The sequence below is a fragment of the Haemaphysalis longicornis genome, unplaced genomic scaffold, assembly GCF_048455015.1.
Source record: "Haemaphysalis longicornis isolate Haplotype H1 unplaced genomic scaffold, Haemaphysalis longicornis Haplotype H1 scaffold_1, whole genome shotgun sequence".
Taxonomy (NCBI): domain Eukaryota; kingdom Metazoa; phylum Arthropoda; class Arachnida; order Ixodida; family Ixodidae; genus Haemaphysalis; species Haemaphysalis longicornis.
Genome location: NW_027526203.1, coordinates 306,994,583 through 307,019,739, shown reverse-complemented (window position 1 = coordinate 307,019,739; position 25,157 = coordinate 306,994,583). Strand labels below are relative to the sequence as shown.

The 25,157-nt window shown below is 47.2% G+C and overlaps 1 protein-coding gene across 2 annotated transcripts in view; it reads left to right on the top strand.

The window, feature by feature from the left end:
• LOC144149666 (MAM and LDL-receptor class A domain-containing protein 1-like) overlaps positions 1 to 25,157 on the top strand; it is a 308,201-nt gene that overhangs the window by 17,661 nt on the left and 265,383 nt on the right. For both annotated transcript variants that reach the window (XM_077681331.1, XM_077681329.1), the window contains exons 2-5: positions 6,114 to 6,263; positions 12,317 to 12,600; positions 21,235 to 21,313; positions 22,311 to 22,463. In XM_077681331.1, the coding sequence (XP_077537457.1) occupies positions 6,114 to 6,263; positions 12,317 to 12,600; positions 21,235 to 21,313; positions 22,311 to 22,463 (666 nt within the window). The remainder of the gene's footprint in view (positions 1 to 6,113; positions 6,264 to 12,316; positions 12,601 to 21,234; positions 21,314 to 22,310; positions 22,464 to 25,157) is intronic.

Here is a 25,157-nt window from a genome sequence, read left to right as displayed (position 1 = left end):
AAAAGATTTTTCTCGCTTTCTGGGTCTTGGCATTATTCGACCGCTGGAATTACGTCATTAGAGCGGTGTAGAGGCTACTGGCAGGCTCTTCTTCAGTCGCAGCAATGAACGCAATTGAGAACCAATTTTAGAAGAAAGCCACAAAAGCAAAGCAGGAACGGAAGGCGTATCTGCTGGCACAAGCAAATCACGCAGTGCCGCTCCTTGCTGGCGATAACTATTGCTTTCCCAGGGCTTCCAGACGCGAAGGAAAGAGGGAAAGCTTTTATCGGAAGTGCATTGCGAAAGCTATAGTTATCGCCAGCACGGAGCTGCACTGCGTAATTTGCTTGTCCCAGCAGATACGCCTTCTGTTTCTGCTTTGCTTTTGTGGCTTTCTCTTTAAAGCGTCTATCGGATGCGTTCATTCCTGCAATTGAAGAAAAGGCGGCCAATAGCCGCTACACCGCTGTAATGACGTAATTACAGCAGTCGAAGAATGCCAAGACCCGGAAAGAGAGAAAAATATTTTGAACAAGTTTCTAAGTTATGTGGTGGGCATTGAGCAGTAATTTTTGGCTGAGGTACTTTGCGATCCCCTAATGTTGGTCGACTACTTTCTGCAAGCATTTAAAATTTGGACACCAAATTTGAAAAAAAGTGTTGCAGGTCCCTTCCCATTACCGGCTTGACTTGAAAACTGACATGCACATAACTGGTGTGCATATTCATGCCAGTTCAAGATCCCCAGGTGGTCAAAATAAATCCGGAGCCCTCCACTACGGCGCGCCTCATCGCCTGCGTTGCGTCGGCTCATTAAACACCACAATCAATCAATCAGCTCAATGTTAGTAATGTATGCAGACAAAGTTCTCCAGAAGTTATCTTCGGGACGATAAAAGCTTCGTCGACGATGCATTTATTTCATGGCACAAATTAGAGATTAGGCAGAGAAAGTCCTCCAGAACTTCGAAACGATAAGAGCTTCGTCGACGATGCATTTATTTCACGGCACAAAAACGCGATCTGCGTATCAAAGGAATGAGAGATAACCTTGATTCCTATCGTTACTGACAAGGAGCGACGGTATTTCAATGTGTCAGCATTTTTGCCGACTACTCGAACAAGAACAGTGTGATGCCTTGTATCTGCACAAAAATGTGTAACTGGGGAAGTTCAGACCATTTATGATCTTAATGGTGAAAATGCAGGTCATTGCAAAAAAAAGCAAAGAAAGAAAAGCGACAAATATGACTAAACGAAATACAAAAGTCGCCCAATTCGGTTATTGATTGGTACTGATTGGTAAACCTTGCAACGATCTCCGTGGCACGAGACTGAAAATAAAGAGAACTGAAAATGAACGAACCAAAGTACAATAGTATCTCTTATCCAGTTCCCTGACAACATTGCCTAAAAAGACTAATCAAAACATAATTATATTAAAAATACCCTCACCGAATTGTGAATGTCTATCTAAACCGGCGCCATCACGCGATCAATTCTGGAAAAAGAACCACAAAAATACAACGTCTGGCGTGAAGTGTTTTTTTAATGCCACCGGGGAAAAATAGGGTTGGGGAAGCGGAGGAGCGGCGTAATTATGCTTATATGGGCCATGAAGGCAAAATAAAAGTTTAGTTCATTCAAAAGACTGCCTCGTTAGAATAATACTGACGCCAGTTCTAACGTAAACTTCGCTCAAATAAGCCATATAATTGGGAAAAAAGGGAATGGACATGCGAGCCACTAGCTCATTTCCCGCAACAGAACCTATGATGTCATACCAGCCAGCTCTGCGATTGGCGGAGGCCGGCAAAAGCAAACACAAATTAGGCAGAGCTTATAAGCTTGCCGAACGAGCTGTTTGCGCTTAAATTTAGGGCACATTCTTTTTATAGCAGTAAGAATGGAGGGACAAACAGTGGAAGTTACGAAATCACACGTAAACATAGAAGTGCCGATGCGTACTGCTGTTGGTACTGCGCGCACTATGCTTGGTTTAGATGCGCATCACTGCGGGGCTTTGGGGGTGTTTCAGACGACACTGGCCGATTGACGCAAGCGACAGTGTCTTACGTGACCATATTTGTCAAGCGAGCACCATGTTTCACGAAACGATTAGTTTCTTTATGAACAAAAACAAGCCAGGTTTACATACGGTCACAAACAAACCAAAGACAGAAAACAGCTTGCCGTGGTGTTGTGGCACCATCTAGGTTGTCTAGCAGCAAACAAGTCTCCGCTCCACACCAAGTTTAGCTGAAAGACCTGTTCTTATGATGTCATTGCAAACGTCGTTCAAACACACGTTTTGGTGCGAGAATCAAAATTTTAACTTAAATTGATTAATTTCACAGTGAATAATGCATCGTTTGCTTCCGGGCAAGCGCTGGGGGCACTATAGAACACGAAATATTTCGAATAAAACAAACTTGTATTTTGTCTTCGTGGCCCCTTTAAGCATTAGTAGAGAATTATCACATTCTATGTAGCTTTTTCTTAGTAGACAATGCGCGGAGTTTTAAAGTGAAAGCCTCAGATCTCTGTTTCATGAAACGCGTGGTGGCAAAAAATCGTTGTGATGTATACAGAATCGCGCAGAAAATCGGAGCGCGAGCCGGGGATCAGGCGCTGGGAAATGGATCAGCCCGGCCGCGGCGGCCGCTTTTCTGATGGAGGCGAAAAGCAAAAACGCCCGTGTGTACGAGATTTCGGCGCACGATAAAGATCCCCAGGTGGTCAAAATTAATCCGGAGCCCTCCACTACGGCGCGCCTCATCGCCTGCGTTGCGTCGGCGCGTTAAACCCCACAATCAATCAATCAAATGGATCAGCAGGGCCAGAGGAGGGTCGACGCAGGGCTCTTAGGAAGGGGCTATAAGGAGCGGAGCACCGGAGGAGGGTAGGAGGCAGGGCGGACAGGATGCTTCTGGCAATGGCGAACGAGCGGAACGAGCTCGGATAGGGTGCTGTACAGGGGGATCGTCAAGTGGTGACGGGTGCGTCTGTAAAGTTCAATAGAAAGTTGAACAGCAGGTCAAGAATGTCCAACTAGGCTTCCGCATTTTTATTCGTAGGAAATTGTAAGCACCTTCATAGTTTTTGGTACCACCCGCTGCTGACAACGCCAGGTTTTTCCCTTGGCACATAATTCTGTTGCCTTAAAGGTTCAAATTGGGGTATTACGCACATAAGCTACACGTGGGCTATGTGGCTCGCCGTAAGGGAGGGCTACGTATAAATTTAGACCGCTCGGAGATTTTTAACCTGCCTTGGAATCTCGACGCACGTTTTTTTTTTTGCTTACATTAGAAGAACTGCCGCCGTGGCCGTGGTCGAACCCGCATATCATCCGCCCAGAAGGCTCAAGGTGATGAAGTGATCGACGCACGTTTTTTTTTTGCTTACATTAGAAGAACTGCCGCCGTGGCCGTGGTCGAACCCGCATATCATCCGCCCAGAAGGCTCAAGGTGATGAAGTGACCATGCCGGAAGGTGCAATAAATGTTCTCGTGTTTCGCGTACAAGAAGTTGATACAAATTTTGTACCATATCGACTAAACTTGATAAAAACTTTCTTAGCCGGAATGTAGTCACAGAAAAAAAAATGGCGCAGCTTGCACAAGTATTGCTAGGCTGGAGAAACCGCAGGCAGAGCTGGCTGCCCCTCTCCCTTCGTCGGATACCCGGCTGTTGCACACACATAGATTTCAGAACTTGCCACTGAAAGTTCTCCATGACTGGCAGGCCCAGATCGTTTTGTCCGCAGGCTTTCACATCAAAGTGGACCGCGTTAGCACGCGCTAGAACCAGCGGCAACCGGCTTCGCGAACTCTTGGTCTGTAGCGCGAACTCGGCGTCTGTGCACCCCACTTTAGGCGCGAATGCACGGGAACTGGCGAAGAGGATAGCACGTCAGAGATCCCGCCACGAACGCTGGGCAGAGTATTCTCGAAGGTCGAGCTGGCTGACTCCGGGTGCTCCTCACGAGGCGCACACTCACGTGCGCTCGGCTGCGCCGAGTTTTATGGTAACGCTCCATGACGTAGCTGATAGCTTAAACAGCTCTGCCATTAAAAATATTCCTCGGGGAACTTAAGCCCCCTCACATCCTTTGAGGTTGAAAGCATTATGGCTTATTCCCCAGGAGATACTTATCAAATACTTTACTGTCACATCGTGCCTGCGTTTCTTCGCTTTCGTTTCACCGTCATTGGGCCCGAATCATTTCGACAGGCAGACTGGCGACACTTCACGCCACCGCTTCCCAGGAATGCCAGTTCTTCGCGGCTGACATGCGCTGTTCTACTCACGCGCCGTCACGTACTCCTGCCGCGTGATTTAACGTTCGTACCGCACGCACTAGGCTAACTCTTGTTCCGCCTGTGGGGATGACTTGATGTAGCGTGGAGGTAACGCCCTCGGATCTCACTCAGGAGTTACGAATTCTATTCCCATACAATCTCCAAGGTATTCAATGTTCTTTTCGAAGTTACTGGTCCACTTCATCGAAATTAGTCCACATACGCCCTTTGGCACACATTCCGGCATTTTGTAAGTGTTTCTCGGACTCTACAACGTCGTTCATTTTCTGTAACAGAAAAGGAGAGTTTTTCGCACGCTGATGGGTCTTGGTAATAAAACATCGCGATAACGTGATGATATATTGCGTCATGCTATCATGCAAGAAGACACCAGTGAGCCCGAGGAAGGTTGCACCATGTCTTTTTAGGCTCAAATATACTTTTCCGAAACAAATGCGATCTACCTTAGTAAGCTTTAAACATTTTCAATAGAAATAGAAACCGAATAAGAAAGCCTACAGAGCAGTTTCTATGTTTAGTGCTTAGTGCGAAAGCAGTATGAACCGACCTCGGCCGATTTCGTGGGAACTCGCTCCCCTCAAGAAATCTCATTCGCGAGGCCCCCCGCGTTTTCTGCTTTATAATGCGCTTTCGCAAACATTGACGTTGAGAAGAAGGGAGGGGGGACCAGGTATGTGGCGACCAGACGTGAGTCCTAAAGCCACGTTTTAAAGTCTACCGGCGTACACGGATACCGCAGATCGACATACCATGATTATGACATTGCCTGGCACGCCGTAAGGCGCTATTTGAAGCTTACTTAACGTTAAGCCTAGCATAGGACTTCGGGCCTAACGCCCCGCATTTAGTCCTAACGTCGTAAACCGGCACCAGTTGTAAGAAAGTCTCATTGTACTCACATTCACATGCACGTCGAGCTGCGGGCGCCGTTTGACGTTGTAAGACCTGAAACGTTAGGCCTAGGCAAAGGCCCATACCCGACAGTTGCTGCTGTGATTCTGGCAAAGTGATATATACCACCAGAGTAGCACATGCTCGCAATGGTGTAACGGATAATGCTTTATAACTGGCATGTCTGCTGATGCAGTGCACGTTGCATGCTACAGACGTTCCAGCCCACTGTGCATACTGAGATATGATGCACCAAGCAATTGATGAATGGATAAATCAATCAATTACTTAGAGCGCAAACACTGGAGGGGTCAAGCAGAAGATATCTGTGCCCGTTCTCCCAGTACTGCGTGCGGCCACTGAAGTCTATAAAACAGTCTTACACACCCGCTGTGTTGTATTGAACAACGCCTTATAAGCAGAAATGTATGCTACTTGCGCACGATATTTCGTGATTGTCGCAGTCAAACCGTCTGAAATTTTCAGTCATAAGGATAGTTTCCGCGTTTTGGTCCCTTGTTCAGTGCATTTCTGACAGGTCTGCTCTTGGACAATCGCCTTATATTTGCACTAAGGCGAGCAGTGTCTCTTTCCTTTCGAATTGGTGACCATGACTTGAAGCTTTTAATCTTGTAATATTTTTTCGCCTGGGCGCCTGCGGCAAGAACGCAGCACGTATTAGTGATCTTCGCTGTGGAATTTCTTTGTGTGCATTCTTCGGCGCAATGCATCTGAAAGGCCGAATTATGCACCCATTGTCAAGCGCATTGTGCGAACGAGGACGAACATACTACTTGACTCGCGCTAACTTTTCATTTCAACAGTTTACTTAAGGCGACGGAACTTAAGGTGAGCGTAACTTAAGGCGACGCTTTCACCAACCGGGGTAAATAATTTCTTCTCTTTATGCTGCAGGAGACCCGAACAGAAATGCTGCCTGCGATTTCGAGCGGGGAAACTGCCCTACTTGGACGTCACCATGCCGAAGCAGACAGCCCTGCTGGAAACGGGTGAAGGCAAATGATGCCCAGGAAGGCCCTGTCGTTGACCACACTACGGGAAAAGGCAAGTGAACAACCAGCTTTAACTGGACAATGGGGAGGATACATAGAGTGGCGTTGACTACGTGGCGAACACGAAGCTCGACAGAGGGAGAGCAGTGCAGACGACACAGGGGCCTTAACATGAATGCAGAGGTGCAGAACATTTCGGCGTGCCATTATTCAAACATATACAAAATTATATGACCTGAGTTTGAGTATATGTTCTTTTTAAACCAATGATATACGTGCGTACGCTTTCAGCGGTACGTTAAAATCAATTATCAATGTCGCAATTTCAGAGCGTACTTTTGCCGACCTTTTGCACTCTAGCTTAATGTTCGTCATTTCGAAAATCATTGAAGTACTCTGCTAATACATATCGCGCCAATCTTAGGCAATTCGGGGTACACAAGTGACGACCCTGTGTATCTTCTGGTAGCCCCATGGCGCACGTCGACGCCATTGCTGTGACTGAAGGTCCCTGTATTTCGACTAACGTATGTTTCTACGCAGTCAGAACACATATAAGCACCCTCACCCGACTGCCTCATTACTCTCTTGTGCGTCTACCTGTTGGTAATTTTCAACTGCACACAGCGCCAACATAGCAGCGGACTACGTGCCTGAAATGGGGCCGACCCTCCCGCTTTTGTGCATTGCGCCACCTCTTGTGGGCCTGCATGTTGCAAGAGCACAGAAAAACAGAAAAATTGGCAGCCTGTTCGGTAAACAAATAAGGCCTAAAGCGCAGCTTAGGTCATGCTGTTGTTACCAAGCGATTTTTTTTTGCTCAAGAACATCAAAGACAGCCGTCGTATTCCTAATGCGATGTTTGAGGATAACGATGATGTCGCGGTCATCCCGAAGTCGACGCAGCGGCCGTTGCACCACTCTTTCAATGTCGACAGGCACGTCAACACACTGTCTGTCCCTTTATACACATTTCCCCCGTAGAGCAACCATCTCACCTGCACAAAAGTAATTGTTCGCGAAGCTATCGCATCATTGCGTTGCGGGGTGGCAGGCCTTTCGGGTTGGGGCGTATACGAGAAGCTATTACTTCTAGAAAGACACGGAACATTACCTTGCCTCAACGAAGCATTGCAGGTCGGGAGAACTAGAGAAGGATGATCCTGGTATCAATCTGTGCAACGCGTCAGGGAGTGCAAGCTCCAGCCCGTGCTCACACTCCAGCCCGTACTGTGACCTTTCTAATGTCACTGGCGAAGCATTAACGATTAGAAATAGAACACGCCTCTCCGAGGGGTCCTCCGTCTGCTGTTGCACGAGCTGTACGTTTTGGTCGCGTCGATGGGAGCAATTTATGCGATTTATAATTGAAAAAACCAACAAAAAAAAAAGCAGGAAGAAAAAGGCCACCCAACTGAGGTTTTCTACAGCCATAACGAGGCGAAAGTTGCGGAAATTGTGGAAGCATATCATATCATAGTAGTAGTAGTTGTGGCTCTAGTGAAAGGAAGAGGAAAAGAAGTGCACTGGAGATATTGAGCTCGGCAGTGAGCTCACGCGCATACAACCCAGTGATGTGTAGGGGGAGGAGGAGTACAGGGGGAATGAAAGGATGGAGGAGGTGGGAAAGGGATAGAGAAAGAGAGAGGGAAAGAAAGAGAAAGGGAAGAAAAAAGGAAAGTTGGGCTTGCAGTGGCAGGGAGGCGTCGGTTTGCTTTGCAACGCTTGGCTTTAAGTTTAAATTATGTCGGAACACTACTTCGAACCGATGACAGCAAGAAACACGCGAACAAAATAAAGAAATATTAGGCGCCGTTGAACATGTGCCCCTGTTGTGCACTCCCTGCGTCAGAGGCTGGCACGAGCCACCTGTCACGCACACTTACGGTCGCACGAAACGCGACCACGAAAATATGAACCAAAGCACGCAAAATCAAAGAACGTGGATCGTGGGGATCAAATGACGGCCCGCTAGTGGTACATTTGGGAATACACATGCCCAAACTTGCGTATATGCGTTTCCTAGTAGTACAGCCAGCCATAATTTGAGCTTGCTCATGGGGGTTATATCACAGCATAAACGCACCTAAAGCATACAAAACCATCCGAACTGAAATAAATAACAGCCAAAGCGGACTTGCAATGGTTGAAAAACACGGTGTAGAAAAATATTCAATAGATATAGACGACCCAACCTAAAAAGGGAAAACCCGCAAAGAAGTACAAGAAGCAGTAGCTGAAACTGACCAAAAGGCAACGAAGATACCCGAAATCCTATTTAAATGCAATAAGATGCCATAAATATATTTCAGTATTTCTCGTTATAACGAAGTCATCGGGACGGCGAAAAAATTCGTTATAGCGGTATTTCGATGTAAGCGTCCACTCAAGAAAAACTGAGGCAGTTGAGCTTTAATTGCGCCACTACTGCGAGGTATAAAAACATAATGTATTCAGAGAAGCAAAACTTAAATTCGAGCGGGAAAAAGGCAGTGAGCTTTGACTGTTTTAAGTTCTTGCCGGGCGCGAGCAACTCCTGCTCCAATTGGACGACGCCTTGCATGAGGGTGTGGTCGCCGTGATTGGGCGCCGTGAAGATCTGTGACTGGCGTCCAAACGCCTCCTCGCAGACTGGAGAGCGAATGAGGAGGAAGAGACAGTGGCAACATTTATAGGGGGGGGGGGGGGGGGGAGGCGTCACGGAACGCTACGATATTTTCGTTCTGGGAAAGGCTGCAAATGCCGTGGCAGTGAGTCTGAGGTTGTCTTTGTGAGCTCAAAAAACGACTACCCGCTCATTCTGGGTCAGAGCGGAATCATGAAAACAGACTGGTTTTGCACTAGGGACTTTGCGTGATCACTGGACAATTTTTTTCGAGGTGTGCAGCCATGATCTTTGAAAAACATTAGTTTTTTGGTGCCCCGTTGTCGACGACGCTGCTAATTCTACGGTTCCAGTGCCGTTGTACGCGCACCGTCGCGTCCACGCCATTGACCAATGCCTAGGAACAAAATTCAATGACCCTACCACTCATTTGGGCCGTTTGTCTAACGTCGGATGGCAAGAATTGAGCATGACCGGTTCGAGAAAATCGGCAGGGAAACACCGACTTGCATTGACCCGACATGTTGAAAGCCTGACTCGCCGACCGGTCGCCGCCACTCAGAGATGCCCCCGCTCCCCTCTTCGCTCTATGCGGGTCACACTGTTCGCGCGCTTCGAGTAATGCGGTCCAAAATGCATGTGTTTGGGTTGGGACCAGAAAAAATGTTGAATAAGGGGATATTTCGAGCAAAGCGATTTCGTTATAACGCGGCACTACTGTATATGCGTGATAACAAACGTTAATATTCAAAGGTGACAAACCCCTGAAAATGAAAAAAAAAGGCGGTTACGGGATTTGAACCCGGGTTAGGATGTTTCCTTCGCAGGGCCGGAACTACTACACCACGACACCAAGTGGTTCTGAGCGATTAAATTAATGGCCACATGCACGTGAACATAGCTTCAAACATGCCCCTAGATGGCGCCATGCGTCGCTTGGCTGTGCTGACTAGGAAACGCCTATATACGCCCCTCAGTGATAAAATACTGCCGCAGTGCTGTCATCGTGCGAGCCCATTAGCGCATGTCTCATGATGGTTTCCCTGTTACAATCCCCCTTTGGGTATGCGCCACAACGCCTGTTTGCCAGGGACTTGAAAGAAGACGAGGACGACGATCGGGACGCGTTCTGCCCGTTTTTCCAGTGCTACTGCATCGCGGCCTAGTGAGTTCTCTCCAGATGTAGATACGCCACTAAACCTTCTTGGTTCATTTTTGCTGTGACAATATGAGACCTCGGCACCGGCCCTTCTCGCTTTTCTGTGCGAAACAAGTGCAGCGCGGTATATGTCGCAGAAGATCCTTATGCCCAATTTCTTGCAAAAGAAGGATGGGATTTTGCTATCACTCCGCGTTTTCCGCTTTACATTAGCAGGGTAGTAAAATATGACCATGCTTTTACAATCCTGCTTGGGAAGGAAATGCGTCTGACATGGTCAAATGCAGCTTGGATGAGTCGAAAGGGGATGAATGAATTTGATTTCAGTGGCTTTAGAAGCCAGCAAGAGGTGTCCCCGAAACCTCCACCTGTTTGCGGATTCACAAAAAATAGGAGCAAAAATAAATTGTACAAATAGGTGGTGACACAGTTTTCGAATTCACGAAGAATTCACGGCCATGAAACATACACAATAAAAAGGTAAAAAGCTATTCAATGAATTCAGGGCATCTTTTTAGGTCCAACTGCAGTGTGCAACATTGGTACAGGAAGGCTTCGAGAACGTAAACATAAAGCACAGCACAAAAGGACGGAAGATAGTGGAATGCAGATGACATCACGATACAAAAGAACACCATCGGAGGTACAAGATACCCATACACGAAGCCAAGAAGTATAATTCACAGAATAATAACAGAATAACGTAGAACATGACCCCTCCAGATCCAAATGTCATCACCGTAGCATAATGGTGGCAACTACGATGTAAATTGTCCCCAAAGGAGTCAGAATTATTTTCATGAGTGCCAATCCGAGCAGCGAAGCAACGGAATCGCAGTATGTGGTCCAAAAAGCTGTTAATGTGCGCCACGTCTGACCGTGGAAAGCGGGCGGCGCAGTCTAAGTCAGTCAGCACACTTGCACACCGGACACCTCAACTTACGGTCAACGTGGTGCAAAATACTATTCTCAGAATGCTGCATAACTATGCGACCGGTGCTTTATTTATTTTGAAATTGAAATTCGCATCCTTCATGACAAAGCTGCCTCATAATTTTTGCCTTGACCAAATGGTGCGCTTCATGAACTTTCCGCAAAAAATAACACTAAGCAAGCTCGTTTGACGGGCATCGTTACCTTGCAGTGCCTCAGAATATACCGTGGAACAATTTTTGTCCGCACTGTCCGACTCATTTACAGTTAAACGTTTCATTAAAGAATCAGTTTTCACAGTGATTTCTACTAGACGTTACGGGTGGTGCTGCACTAAAGTCATAAAATATGTTAGCTGAAGTGTTTGAGTGCCTCTACGGGAAACGTGCGGAGCCGCAGTCGTGAAGAAATACTAGAAGGCTACATATAAACTATGTGAATAACATTAAAGGAGCATAAGCTGTCGAAATGACCCTAGAACGCCACAACCAACGGCCACCAATACCTGAAAGAAAACAGTAAAAATAAGATAAAATAAAACAAAATGCGTCATAGACACGCCGTCTTAGGAGTGCGTTACGAGGGAATAAAACATTTGGGAGAACTCCAAAGGTAGGGCATTGCGTTTTCAAGCCATAGCAGTTTTGTAACAGACAGAATACACAAATTGGGGATACCTGTGGTCTCTCGAGAAGGGACAGAAACGGTTCGACACAATGTTTTAGAATGTGATAACCTACATTTAAGTCCACGTGAGGGAAATGTCCGCCTTCTAAAAGTAAAACGTTTTATTTTAAACAGAAACTAAATTACAAAACACGTGCAGGTGGCTAAAAAGTGATTAAAATACTGGCGAAAGAAATCACCGATATGGGTTCAACGCAGAACAGCTACCACCTGTTACGAATAAATCTTGATTCACTTAGGCCTGCGAATAGTAGCTGCGCTGATACAAGACATTTAGTACTTAATGTCGACATAATTGAACTGATGGCGAGATGGCCCACGCCATCCCTTCAATACAAAGTGGATGCCAGTAACCATCAATAAAGCACCTCAAATACTGGATATGCGTTTAAGTATCTAATGAAATGAACCAAGTATTTTACATCTCTAATGCTGACTATGCATGACAACTGTTCCGAGCCATTGCTCACACACAACACACCCAGGTGGTATCATTTCATTCGCAGACCTCCGCAACGGAGCCTGTCATATCCCACACGTGCGTACGCTCCCCATTTGGTAACCATACTCTTACAATGCGCACTACAAAATTTGTAAAAATGCCAAAGCTTTCGCTTAGCGCGAAGGGAACAAGTGCTCGTAAAATTAATTCCTAACGGAGAATCACATGCAATTTCAGTTCCTGGACGTCAGATAAAGCTGGTGTATGCACTTTGCGCAGGGGATGGCTGGTACAGTCGGGCGGTCTTTCCTGCCAGGCGTGACGGCAAGGCTGCGGTGCTCAAAAGCTCCACGGAAGGCCCTCTTTGCTTTACCGCCTGGCTCCACATATCAGCTCTGAAGCGTCCCGATGTTACCTTCCGGTCTATCAACATCGTCAAACGCCGCTGGTTCCGCTGGCCCCCCGACTTGCGGCTCGAACGCGTCTTCTTTCAAGGTCAGATGAACGAACGGAGACAATGGCAGAAAGTTGTCTATGAAGAGGAGCGGGCCGGCAAAATTGAGGTGAGCTTCCTACTTTGAGAAACTCATTGCTTGAAATGCGGTGGATGTTTTTGTTTAATGAGCTGTGGGCGCAAATGAATTCCGCTGCCGCAAAATAGAATAGTATAGTAACGAGAAAAGCGCTCAGAAGATTTCACGTAAAAAAAACGGCAAATCCACGAGGGGCGCTGCTGTCGAACGCTAGTGATGTAGACTCGGCCGAGTATACGGACGAGAGGAGAGGAGTCTCTCGTGTCCTCCGACAAACCCTGTGTACAGCCGGACGAAAACGCAGAGCGCTGAGGGGCAGCGGAAGATCACTGTTTACCTGGAGGGTTTCTGTTGTATTGCGCTTTCCTCAATCGAGATGACGCCCCGCGCAGGAAGCTGGCACAGTGTGGCGACTGTCCGCGGCAAGTAGGAGCAGAGGAGTTTGAGCGCGATGGCGATGAGATCGCGGAAGGAGGAGATGCAAATGTCATCGCTGTTTAGATGTTTGGCGACTAGCCAGAGTGGAAACGGACAACTCTGCGCTAGCTACGCGGGTTGCAAACCCAAGGAAGCGCCCGCTGTCGAACGCTACGACTGTAAGGCAGCTGAGCTACAGCTTGAATTCGCTGAACAGGAGCTAGGCCGGATCGTCATTCCCCAATCAAACGATGAATGCCTCCGCCCAAACGACAAAGCGGAGCCGTGCAGCGAGGCGGCTCCCGGATGGGAAGCTACGGAAGACAACAGCGACTTCAACGCGCTGAAAAATAGGTAGGCAACATGGCTCGTAAACCAATATCAGTAAAGAACAGCAACTGACCAAGAGCGTAATCTTCGCGATGGACTTAAACATGGGTGGCTGCGGCGCAGCTTTAATGGAAAGGCTAGAAAGTGATAAGCGTGCCGGGTTTGGTTGGCCTTTTTGTCTGAGGATGCAGACAGCAATGGTGCAAGTGATTAGAAAATGGTCATGTCAAGTCCAGGTAAAGTTTTGAAGTAATTACAATGGAGATTAACGATTTCTTAAGGCTGAGGAGCGAAAGCTAGCCTAAACAATAGGGGAATGATTAAAGGATTTGATGGATACGGCCGCAAAACTGCTCATTGCAGCCTGCGCTGTGTCTGTAGAGGCGAAACAAGGCTTGCCATTTAGAGGGAAGTAGTCGCTGCTAACAAGATAATTGTGAACTGTATCAAAAAACTTGATTCGAAATAATAAACGTAAACAGGGTAAATGAAACACTGGATACAAATAAGCCTTGCAACGGGGTAGGATTTAATTCAACCCTCGATAGCAAGCAAGGTGGGGCGGAACTACGAGTGGGGAAAAGTAGCTTGTTCAGTGGACTCGAAACGCGAAAGAGAGCCAATTAGGCAACAAAAATAAAGGAATCTAGTCACAGTAAACGCCGGGAAACATCCATGCCACGATTGTACGACCGAGTAATGGGCACAGCTCCGAATGTGCAGACAGCCGTAAGTACAAACAGGACAGGGAAGAAGTTAGAAACAGAGAAAATAAGCAACAAAATTATAGACCCCGCAAATGATGAATACAATCTCTAATTACCGACATATAGACGCCATGCGGTAGAAAGCCTAAAACGTGTTTAAAAGTGCAGAAGTAACTTGAGCAGTAATAAACGTGCGTGCTGTAGTTAGAAGCCCCACCTGTCAATGACAGCGACGTCTGGAAAGGGCTGCCCACAAAAACAGGATGAGTCAGTGAGCAGAATGGGCCTGCTGATTAAACAAGGAACAAACCGGCAGAGACTAGACGAACGCTGTGACTAGCAGATATGTGTAAAATGTACAATAGCAGGGAAAAACACATGCGTGCGAGTCGCTTATCTAGGAAGGAAAACTGGTAATTGGTAAACTGTCTGAAAAGTGATAAAAGCGAGTTCAATGACTCAAGTCAGATTATCTTGGAGATATGAACACCCACACTTATTTATATGTACACAGAGATTACAATAACTATCTTTGGCTTTATGTGTGCCGGAAAAACCGTCTCGTAAGAGTAAACACGGAAATAACTGTGTCGGAGAAAAAAACACCGGTCAGCGGTAACAGACACTCACTATGTTGTAATATCAGGAGCACTGCATTAGCTTAATTGTGGTAAAAGAATATTGCTTAAAACGGGATAGCCTAGAAAGCGACAATGAACGCTGTACATTGCCCTTTGGAAGCGACGCGAGTATACGAACTCAGAAATATCTGTAGTCATAGGAATTAACTCGAACAACGAACAGCGGAAGGCCGTCGCCATTACGCTGGAAGTCAAAATATATAAGTACCTAGACAAAAATTGGTATCGCGACGAAACAATTAGTTTCATAAAAACAACGATAAATGAGCTCCATGTAACGAAACTGATGGTATGGGATAAGTCAACCGGGAAGCTGGTGGAGTAAGGAAATAGAGAAGGCCATTGACCAGCCGAAGAAGCGTCGAGAGAACACACAGAGACACGGGCAGCAGGTATGGGACCGCAAGAAAGAGAGAAAAAATGGGATACGCAGAAAATGGTACAAGAAAAACATCAAGCAAAAAGGACCGATGGGTGACAGAAATACAAAAAAGTGGAAAGCCGCACCCAGGAAGTTTTGGAACCACATAAAAGCACTTAGCTCAAAGAACGACACCAATCCAAAGATCTTAGTGGATGCTGAAGCATTCGTGCATACACATAAAGTGGTTAGTGACACGTTTAGAGAAATAGAGGAAGTGATGTTTTCATCCATGCTACGGCGCCACAGAAGACTGCGGAAAAGGAAAGAAAAATAGAAAATTTTGTCAGGAAAAGAGCCCAGGGAAAGGATTCCCCCAAACAGCGCATTGCGCTGACAGCCTACCGATGCAGGTGCGAAGCTGGCTGGGGACAAAAAGCAAGGTAACAATTACCAGGACACTAGATGATGGGTCACAAGTCAAGGAAATACCAAATGATTGGCTCTGGAGTAGGATAAATGTATATAGAGAGGAAGAAGCGACAAAGCCAGTACATATTAATACTGACCACGTACGGTAAAATCAGTGATGTATGGATTCGTAATGCCTGAAACAAAGTCAGAAACTCAAGCGTGGATGGAAGAAAATGAAATACTCGAGGAACGGCATAATAGATATCGGCAAGGTAGGCGCTGAACATCAAGCATAATAGCTGACGTGCTTGCATGTTTTGATTGAAATGTCAATGGCTGAAGGTTGACCCTCATAAGTACTATTTGACATTGTGTGTGCATATGACAACGTAAACAAAGAATTTCTGTCGAGTATACTAAAACTGTAGGGCTCATTTGACAGGTTTGTACGGTTACTTAGTAGTATGCACGTGAGACGAGACCGACAGAAACGCACCCAGAAGGTCAGCAGGTCAACACCAATACAAGGTTGAAAGAAAGGATGTTTTTGAACTTACTACTGTCATTAATTTAAATTGCAGGGTGAGAAAAAAAATGACAGAAAGGCAACTAGAGATGAACACAAAGCATAGCAGACAAAGCAAAGTGGTAGAACCTCATATGCAGGCAGGTGACGTTGTTCTTGTGGTCACGGTGGAAGAATAGCGCTTGTGGCGGACAGTCAGAGAGATATGTGCAAATGCTTACAGATATTTGTAGTCATGAGGCTACAGACCTCGGGCTAAATCTTGGGGCAGAAAAGTCAAGGATGAATACTTTTAACGACAGTAAAGTATTGGCGCATTGTCAGTCCAGCATGACGATATACACAGAGTCAAGGAATACCAAAGTTTGCGAGTGTGGATAAATGATGAACAATAGTTAAGAACGCAGGAAGAACAATTTAGAAATTGAAGGAAAGTAAAACGAAGTTAAAAAAATTGAGGAAGCTTGCACTAGGCCGCGCAAGGCTTGAACCATGGCGAAGCTGGAGGGTTTCTTTCTATACGCACTGAAGGACATGCCACCATGCATTGCATTAGGTTTGAAATTGTTTAGTTACATGTTCTGTTGGCACTTTTCACTGTGGTAATAGTTCTCACCGTCGTCACTGGCGGGCTCAGATCGTTTTGTTCGCAGGCTTTCACATTTCTCCCAAAGTGAAACGCACCAGCACGCGCTAGAACCGGCGGCTTCGCGAACTGGGCGTCTGTATAGCGCGAGCTGTCTCGTGGTGTCCCCGTGAGGCGCGAACGCACGTGAACTGTTTTCTTGGTATTTTTCGCGAGCGCCACGCGCAAGCCTGGGCGAGGAATAGAAAGTAGCGCGAGGAATTTGAAAAGGTGTGATGAATCCGGGCCTTACATTTGCAAGCGCAGTACCCTGCTTTAAGTCATACACGCTGTCAGCCCTAGCAGTAAACCAAAAAATGGTAGGAAATTGGGCTTTAGGCTCGCATACTTCAAACGGTGCCAATGGTTTGAAGTTCGAGAAGCTCAAAGTAACATATCTTTGTAGGATATGCTAAGAACTATTCCACGTGAGTGGGCAGCGAAGGTGCTTAGTTACCTCTACACGACAAACGCGCACACACAGTGGCGATAGAGGACTAGAAGGCTGACGAAGAAACACGTTAAGTGAAGATGCAAAGACAGCAAAGATAAACAAAAATAAACGCAGTTCCATCCAATGTGAAATCTGCTAAAACAGCGGAGCCGTGGTTCAATTGTGTAAGCTCGAACGTCAACGGGCGCTGCTCGCTCGAGAACGGCACCGCCGTCGCCGCGCAAATTCAACAGTTCGCGCAAATGAATCAGCAGCTAAATTTTAGCAGTGGAAGGATCTTTCCTTTCTCCCTCCCCGAGCGGGATGGAGAGGTACCCGCTCCTGCGAGAACACTGCGTCCTCCATCGGTGGGTTTGGGAGCTGGTTTCTGCGAGGCCGCCGGCGCGTCTGGGAACCTGCTCCTACTCCTGCGTGACGCACGACATTCAGCAAACTTACGAGAAGGCTAGACCTACAGCAGCTCCGCTATTAGAAAGAGCAACACAGACAGCAGAAAAAGAAAAAAAATAGTAAGGATTGTCTGCTAATGCAAAACATTTCTTGCGGGGCTTCTCCGCTCACAAACGTTACGTTTCCTTGGTGACATTGAGGAAACAGCCAGTCTAGACAGTCTTTTATTATTGCATGAAAAAGAGCTGAGACGTCAACAAAAAATCGGCCGAGTATCTGCTCACATCGTTGCAAATGTCGACCAAAGACGGTTGTCGTCTGGCGCCTTTGTCAAGTAATTGTCTCTCTTCTCTTTCCCGCTCACTTCTCATGCTGTTCCTCTCCCGTATCGCTCCTTCCAAGATAAAGACGCTAGCGGTTTGCTCAAGTCAACTTGAATTTACCGCGTTCCGCTGCTCTCAGTCGGGTGCCTCGATGCCAGCGCTGCCGTACGGCGGAGGTGTGCGTGAATCGAGGCACCCTACTGACACCCCGTGCTTTCCAAACGGAACGTGAAACTACCTAGTGGAACCTTTCATTACTGTTGCCGTTTGATTTTTTAAAATTCCCCTATAGGGAAACCGCGGGCGATCGCTTTTGTAGTTTTCTGGACGCATCTTTTATTAAAGAAATCATCCGCGTATTTTTATTAAAAAATCACTGCGAATATCACTGCTGTATTCATGTCTTGCCCCAGATAAGAGTAATATTTTGTTTTGGCTCAACAATGTCGACAAGTATGAACATTGCCACCGCACTTAGCCGTTTAGATTTGGCTGTGGGTATATAAACCTATATATTGTGCAGCATCTGTTTCACTATGGCTGGGTGGCTGAATCGAGGGACAGACAGACAGACAGACAGACCAAAGTTTGACATTAAGTAGGCCAAGAAAAGCTATAGTCTTTAACATAAATTTCGCCGTCATTCAGCGGAAATAGAGTGGAAGAAGAACAGCGAACGAAAGAGCGCGTGCATCAACTGAGCCGGCGGCCGCATTGGTTGCGGCGCGCTCCGTTCGCATCGCTTCCGACCTCGTTGCTAGGGGGATTGATTGATTGATTAATTGTAGGGTTTAACGCGCCGGCGCAACGTAGGCGATGAGGCGCGCCGTAGTGGAGGGCTCCGGATTAATTTTGACCACCTGGGGATCTTTAACGTGCGCCGAAATCTCGAACACAAGGGCGTTTTTGCTTTTCGCCTCCACCAGAAAATCGGCCGCCGTGGCCGGGAATCGAACCCGCGACCTCGTGCTCAGCAGCGCAACGCCTTAGCCACTGAGCCACCGCGGCGGGTACTAGGACGACGTTACGTCGAAGCAGTGATGGACTCCACCACGGAGTAGACTCCACTGTCGCACAGCGTAGCAAACTTACCCCATCACCGCTTGCATGCATTGTAAAATAGAGTGTGCAGCGAGTGCAAGACCAAGTCGGCGGCCGCAGAGAATGGAATGACAATGACGGTGACAAAATGCCGATGCTGGTTGAGAACAAAAGAAGCGACAGGCAGACAATGCCGCTGCTAAAGCAAGCAAACGTGACCACTGAGATAGTTACAACGCAAAAGGACGGTTGGCACGAGAGAGAGAAAACTTTATTATTTGCAGTAAGTTTAAGTGGTCGGGGTGGCCGCAGGCTCCAGCCTGGCGGCGACTAGCGTAGCCATGTCCACGAAGGAGAGTTGTGTCCCCAGGTCAGAGCTACCCATGCGCGAGAGGCGGGCGAAAAACGTCATGTTGCGGACCTCTATCGGAGCAAGGCATGCGCCGAGCTCCGTCTTGAGGCTGAGCCTCAAGTTCACGAGGGAAAGGGATGAGTTGTTCTCGCATCTTTAAGCACAAGCACTTCTTACGAGTTGTGAATGAGTTCTGAATGCCAAAGCATAATACTCTTATTGAACGCCACATAGTGATGCTTCGAGCGGGTATGTTCAGGTCGCAGCCGATTGGAATCAGTCAATTGGCCGTGAGTCTCTGGCGGCTGCGGACGTTGTTACTGGCCCATTTAATTGAGTGGGTACGTGAGAATTCCGGTTGGTTATGTTGATGTCCTAGCCTCATGGGAATTGGTGAATAAGCCGTGTGTTTCTGACGACAGCTGTCATCGTCATTGCCCAATCTCTTGCGTTGGTAACTTCAAAGCGTAACGTTGGGCTTAATGTCATGGAACTAGCGGGGAAACGTTGGTCAGCACACTAGTGCGGGTAGGTGCTAAGGGTCGCTGCCAATAGGAAGATTAGGAGCCGTTCCGCTGCTACAGACACTGGACGACGACTTCCTCGCTCAATGGGCTATTTTATGTGTTGGCATTAAAACATCCGCTGCGGCCGGCACCAAGTTCGCAAATAATTGAGGCGTGCAGCATAAATTTCAACGAAAAGTGTGCCAAGGGCACAAAGAGCAAAGTGACGAGAAAAATGACCGTGAGTGCGACGAGGATTTCAACATAGATAATGACGAGGAAACTGAGAAAGAGGGCAACGACATTTTAATGGCTAGGAGTTTGACATATGCATGCTTCTTTTCAATCTACAAGACAAGACATAAATGGAAATCATTCGAGACACCTTGGAGATATTGGCAAGCCGCAGGTGTCCCTGATTTACCTGCTTTTGGCTGCCGTTCGCATGGTTTGTTTACTCGGGAATATTGTAAGGGGTTACAACATCTGCCAGAAATTTCGCGGCGCTTTTTTTAGATGCAAAGCATCTCTTGCTCTCGGCTCTGTCGTCCGTCGTCCGTCCGTCGTCCGTCCGCACATCTCTCCCCCTCTCCCCCTCTCCCCACCAGCTGTGCGATAGCGCGCGAGCTTCTCCTCCTCTAACTCTCTCCACGCCAGCTGTGCGATAACGCACGCGCTGCTCCTCCTCTCCCCCTCTCCGCTCCAGCTGTGCGATAGCGCGCGCGCTACTCATTACCGCAGCTGCGCTATAAGCGCGCATGCGCGTCTCCCTCTCATCTCCTCCTCTACACTCCATCTGCTCAGTATAATAAACCCGGTCCGCGCGCCGCTCCCTCAGTTGCTGCTTCGGTTGAGTCACGCTGCGCCGTTCGGAGGTCTGTCATTTTCCGTTATTTGGATACCCAATCTCGTGAACGTTTCGCAGCCTCCGAGATGCTTTGCATCAACTCAGGGTTCCCTCGAGGGAAGGTGGTGTCATTTTAAGGTGCCTTGAGGGCGCTGTTTCACAGTGGAGCGTTAGCCTGAAGTCCTCTACCTTGTCTGATATGAACAGCAAGTTGGGCTTACTTCTCTCTAGCTTTGTCCTCTCCCTCATCAATATAGCCATAGCCGTGAAGCATTTTCGCAGTCCCCCCCCCCCCCATCTTTTCATCCCACTCCGCTACACTGAATTCCCTTACCATTGCCGCCAGTCTAGACTGGAGTACGCCCCTTCCCACCCGTCACTTATCCTCCCAAATGCACGCACACGGCAACAACTTCGAACCAATGCCTTTTGCAAAATACCCCTGTCCTTCGCCACATACCTCCCCCAACACACCCCTACAACTGCCCTGCCTGCGACGTGCCTGATCTACACACCACGTCGTATGGCAATGCACCCGCCGTCCACACCCTTCTCCAGAGCAGTGGGAGAGCGGGCTGACAGGATCGCGGCTTGAGGACCAGGAATTCCTCGTCAGTCGGGCCCGAGCAGCAGCGGTAGCCCACGGCTTTCTCAAATGACAAGATGCCACCAACTTTTCTTTCCTTTGCGTGCCTAACTTGACTCTTGCCCTTTTTCCTGCTGTGTGCAGATATTGATTCGTGCTGGTTATACGGAGGGCACCGTGGCTGTAGATGACCTTACTGTTACGCCAGGAAGATGCCCAAAACGTAAGCTACACGTGCTTTGTATCGACCTCTAATTTGTTTTGCAACTTTCAACTGGTATAAATTAAGTTTGCATTAGCCCGCAAATGAGTGTATTTGCACAACGAATGTAGCAGTGTATATCACCATTACATAAAAGGCAGTTCCACACTTAATTGGTGGACTTACTTCGTCACCGCGTCTTTTTGTTCTCTGAGTGCTTAGTACGATACACATAATTACGCTGTACTCTGCTCTCAATAATGATATTAAGTGGAATATGTCTGTTATTAGGCGGTATCTCACTTCTAGCCCGTTTTGTTGCGTCAAAACCCAAAGAAATCCTTCCTATAGGTCTGTTCGAATGCGAAGCCGTTATTGCATGGATCGCGTAACGGGTAGATGGTGCCAGTGATTGTTCTTCTTGCATTGTATGACTAGGAATAGCTTATTAAAGCGCGCCTTACCGGCGAAACTGCTTTGTGTACGCAACAGGAAACGAATGCGTTGCCTCTAAACAATGCATAACGACAATTCTAATGGGCGCTATGTGATAAATTTTTGAATGGTACTGATAGGTCTATTACGTGGCCAATTTTGTAGCTTTTTGATCATATAGTAGGATTAAAGTAAGAGTTTATTTTTTTCTACTCTCGCAGGCGCATTCCGCGCAGCTAGAAGTGAGAATTGAGTGTTGTTTTTGCACTGCCTTTTCAGGGCGCTTCGAAATTTACGACCTTAATTAAACTCCACATGGTTACAATTTAATCGCCGCAACCAAACGCATGCCAGCTTGTTTTAATGCATTTGTGTAAGAACGAGGGTAGCAGCTTTTTTCCGCCACCATACACTTCCCATGGAGACAGTGAACTGAATTCCGCTTTAAAAGAGTGACGACAGAAAACGAACACCGAAGGTGGCGCCCACCAAACAAAGGCCAACGCTCCGCGCTACCACCATGCATAAAGTATCCGACCAAGGCAAACTTACTGAACATGAACCTGCTACCTGTTTGTTTCAGCGCCGTTGGATGGATCGTGCTCGTTTGAATATTCTCGGTGCAATTACACTAACACCCGCACCAACAGGGAACAACAATGGCGTTATATCGTTCTCCGGAAAAATCCCAATTCAGACATGGTGACGCGGGATCACACAACCGGAACGAAAGATGGTATGTATGGAAGTATGGCAGTAGCTGTCCCAAAGATTGGTTTGGGGGGGGGGGGGGGGGGGGGGGGCGAATTTTTTTTTTTTTGGGGGGGGGGTGGGGTGGGGGGGGGGGGGCGAATAAAGGACCGCTCCTCTTCTTGCGCCAATTCTGCGGAGGAGGTGATAACCATGCGGGCGTGAGCGCGTATGCCGTGTGAACGCACAAATCATTTAGCGACAGAGTGGTTTTTGGCGCCCCTTAGTCGGTGCAACGGCTGGCTAGAGCCCGCATTTCTGACGGTCGCGACACGTTTGCGGCCTCGCACAAGTGGGATGTGGGATTTAACCTCGCGCAAGTGGAATGCTTGAAAAAAACTAAAAATAAGAAGTTGAGGACCTCTTTGGGGGGGGGGGGGGGGGCGATCGCCTTCTTCGCCCCCCCCCCCCTTCTTGGGACCGCCACTGAAGTATGCACGATGGTATGCGTGATTCCGCGGTTCTCTCCGAAACTACAGGCTGACGTGTCCACCCCGAAACGGAAGGATCAGCCGCTTGTCTTGTTGTTCTTGGAAATAAGAAAAAAACAAAAAAACTCGGGCATCAGTGTTTCTGATGGGAGTACACATCCTGAAGGAACCGTCAAAGGGTGATGGGAAGCTCTAGAGATGTTATTATCACGGTTGCGATAAAGTCTCACGTCAACACCATGGCGTCTAAATTACTCTGAGCTCTCGTGATAACCGTAAAATCGATTCTGACCGTACGGCAGTAATCGCGATGAAAATAACTCGGTAATAAAAATAATATCATGCAAACTACAGCAACCAACCGTGTTTACTCTTCAACTCCGACTATTACGAAAATACCGGATGAGGTACGAAAGCCTTTTTAGGCTGGAAGATATACGTAATGAGCTTGGTTGTCTTCACCTGCATAAGGGGTGACACCAGGTATGACAGGTTGTCCGCTGCTGTTCGACCACGCTTAGCTGCAGTAAGCTCTTCATGAAAAGGTCAGGTTCTCCCAAAACGCATTGTAGCCTTTCGAAAGAGATCTACACAAATTCAGAGGATTCTGTACCAAGGCGTAGCATTCTTATGCCGCTTGTACAGAGTGTGAGTTGTTTACAGCCACCTTTTTTGGTTTTTCAAAATTATGTTCGACCAATGGTCTCCATTTACGCAATTATAACGTTTACAGGTGGTACTTGCGCCAAATCGGTATTTTTGTGGAAATGCAGGACGTGACACGGTTCGCCATTTTTGCTTTTTTTTCTATTTTTCTTATTTTGTGGTTTTTGAAAATTCTCTCAAACAGTTAGCTCCATCTACGCTATTATAACGATTAAAGGTGGAACTTCAGCCAAACCTGCATTTTTGTGGAAACGCAGGCGTTACACGGTCCTGGCTCTGGGGCTATTCGGCAAAGAATGCTAGCATTCATGGGTGCTAGCATTCAAGCACTATGAATGCTAGCATTCATGGTGCTTTTTAGATATTACGTTAACAGGATGCCAAAAAAGTAAGCCAATCAGATTTGAGTTCGCGGGTAGTTTCGTTTGGATTGAAAACAATTGTCATATCTGGTGAACGGCGAAGTGGAGATGTACAGTCTAGTATTTTTTCTGGTGTGGCTGATGCTATGGTTAATTTATCGCAAGGCCTGAGAAGTCATTACGTCACACCATCGGCACCCGAAGCCCTGACTGTGGCAACAGCCGACCGCTTGCGGCCGCTCATGAGTTGGGGAGTACGGGAACACAGGGTCGGCATTCCTACTGGCGTCGAGACAGACAAATATAGCCTGACTATAGTGGAAGTTTCAAGGACACCATAAAATGTTTCCCTCGTAGTTCTGAATTACCAGCAAAGAGCAATCTGCGACAGAGAAGTCATCATGTGCATACCAATAAATACACATCTACCTTACTTGTGCTATCATTACAATATTGCATGGGGTTACATCAAGCACTCTTTCATTGTTATAACAATTGTTGAGTGGAACAACTTGAACCCATGAGTATTTGCTATCAACAATATAGTTGACGCTTTTGTAAAAAAAAAAAAAAAAAAACTGTGGTTGATTCCTCTGTCATAGAATCGGTAAAACACGCAAGTGAAATGTGCAGCGAAATCTGCAGCTGAGCATGATTTGCGGGTCGGCGGCTGTCTTGTGGGTGTGCTTGGGGAACAACGTCCTGCTGGCGGGTCTCTTTGGCAAAGGTGCACTGGCGTGATTTCCGTGACGGATATGACGTTAGTGAAATCTTGGTGTATCCTGGCATAAAACACTTTCGTGCTAAAATATAAAACCGGAAAACAAACAACCCTAAATTCAATGTACTCTTTAGTACTAACGGGTGCTTTCCCGAAAGAAGACCCGGTGTGCAGGGGTGCACGCTTTACAGGCCGCTTGCTTCGTTGTCTTGGCGTCACTCCCGTGACGGATATGACGGCAGTAAAATATTTGTGTATCCGGGAATAAAACACTTTCGTGCTAAAAATTGAATACATTCTTTGTGTGAACCTTGCATTGTCCCCCCCCCCCCCATCCATTCCTGTAACAGCCCGGAAGGGCTCACAGTATGAAAAATAAAAAATAAAAATGACCTCGCAGAACTTTCAAACATAGTGCACCCAGTCGGGCACAAGCTGTAATAAAATGGGCCGAGCCTGGTGCGTTTAATGAGCATCCGAACAAACCCAAAGGCGCAAGG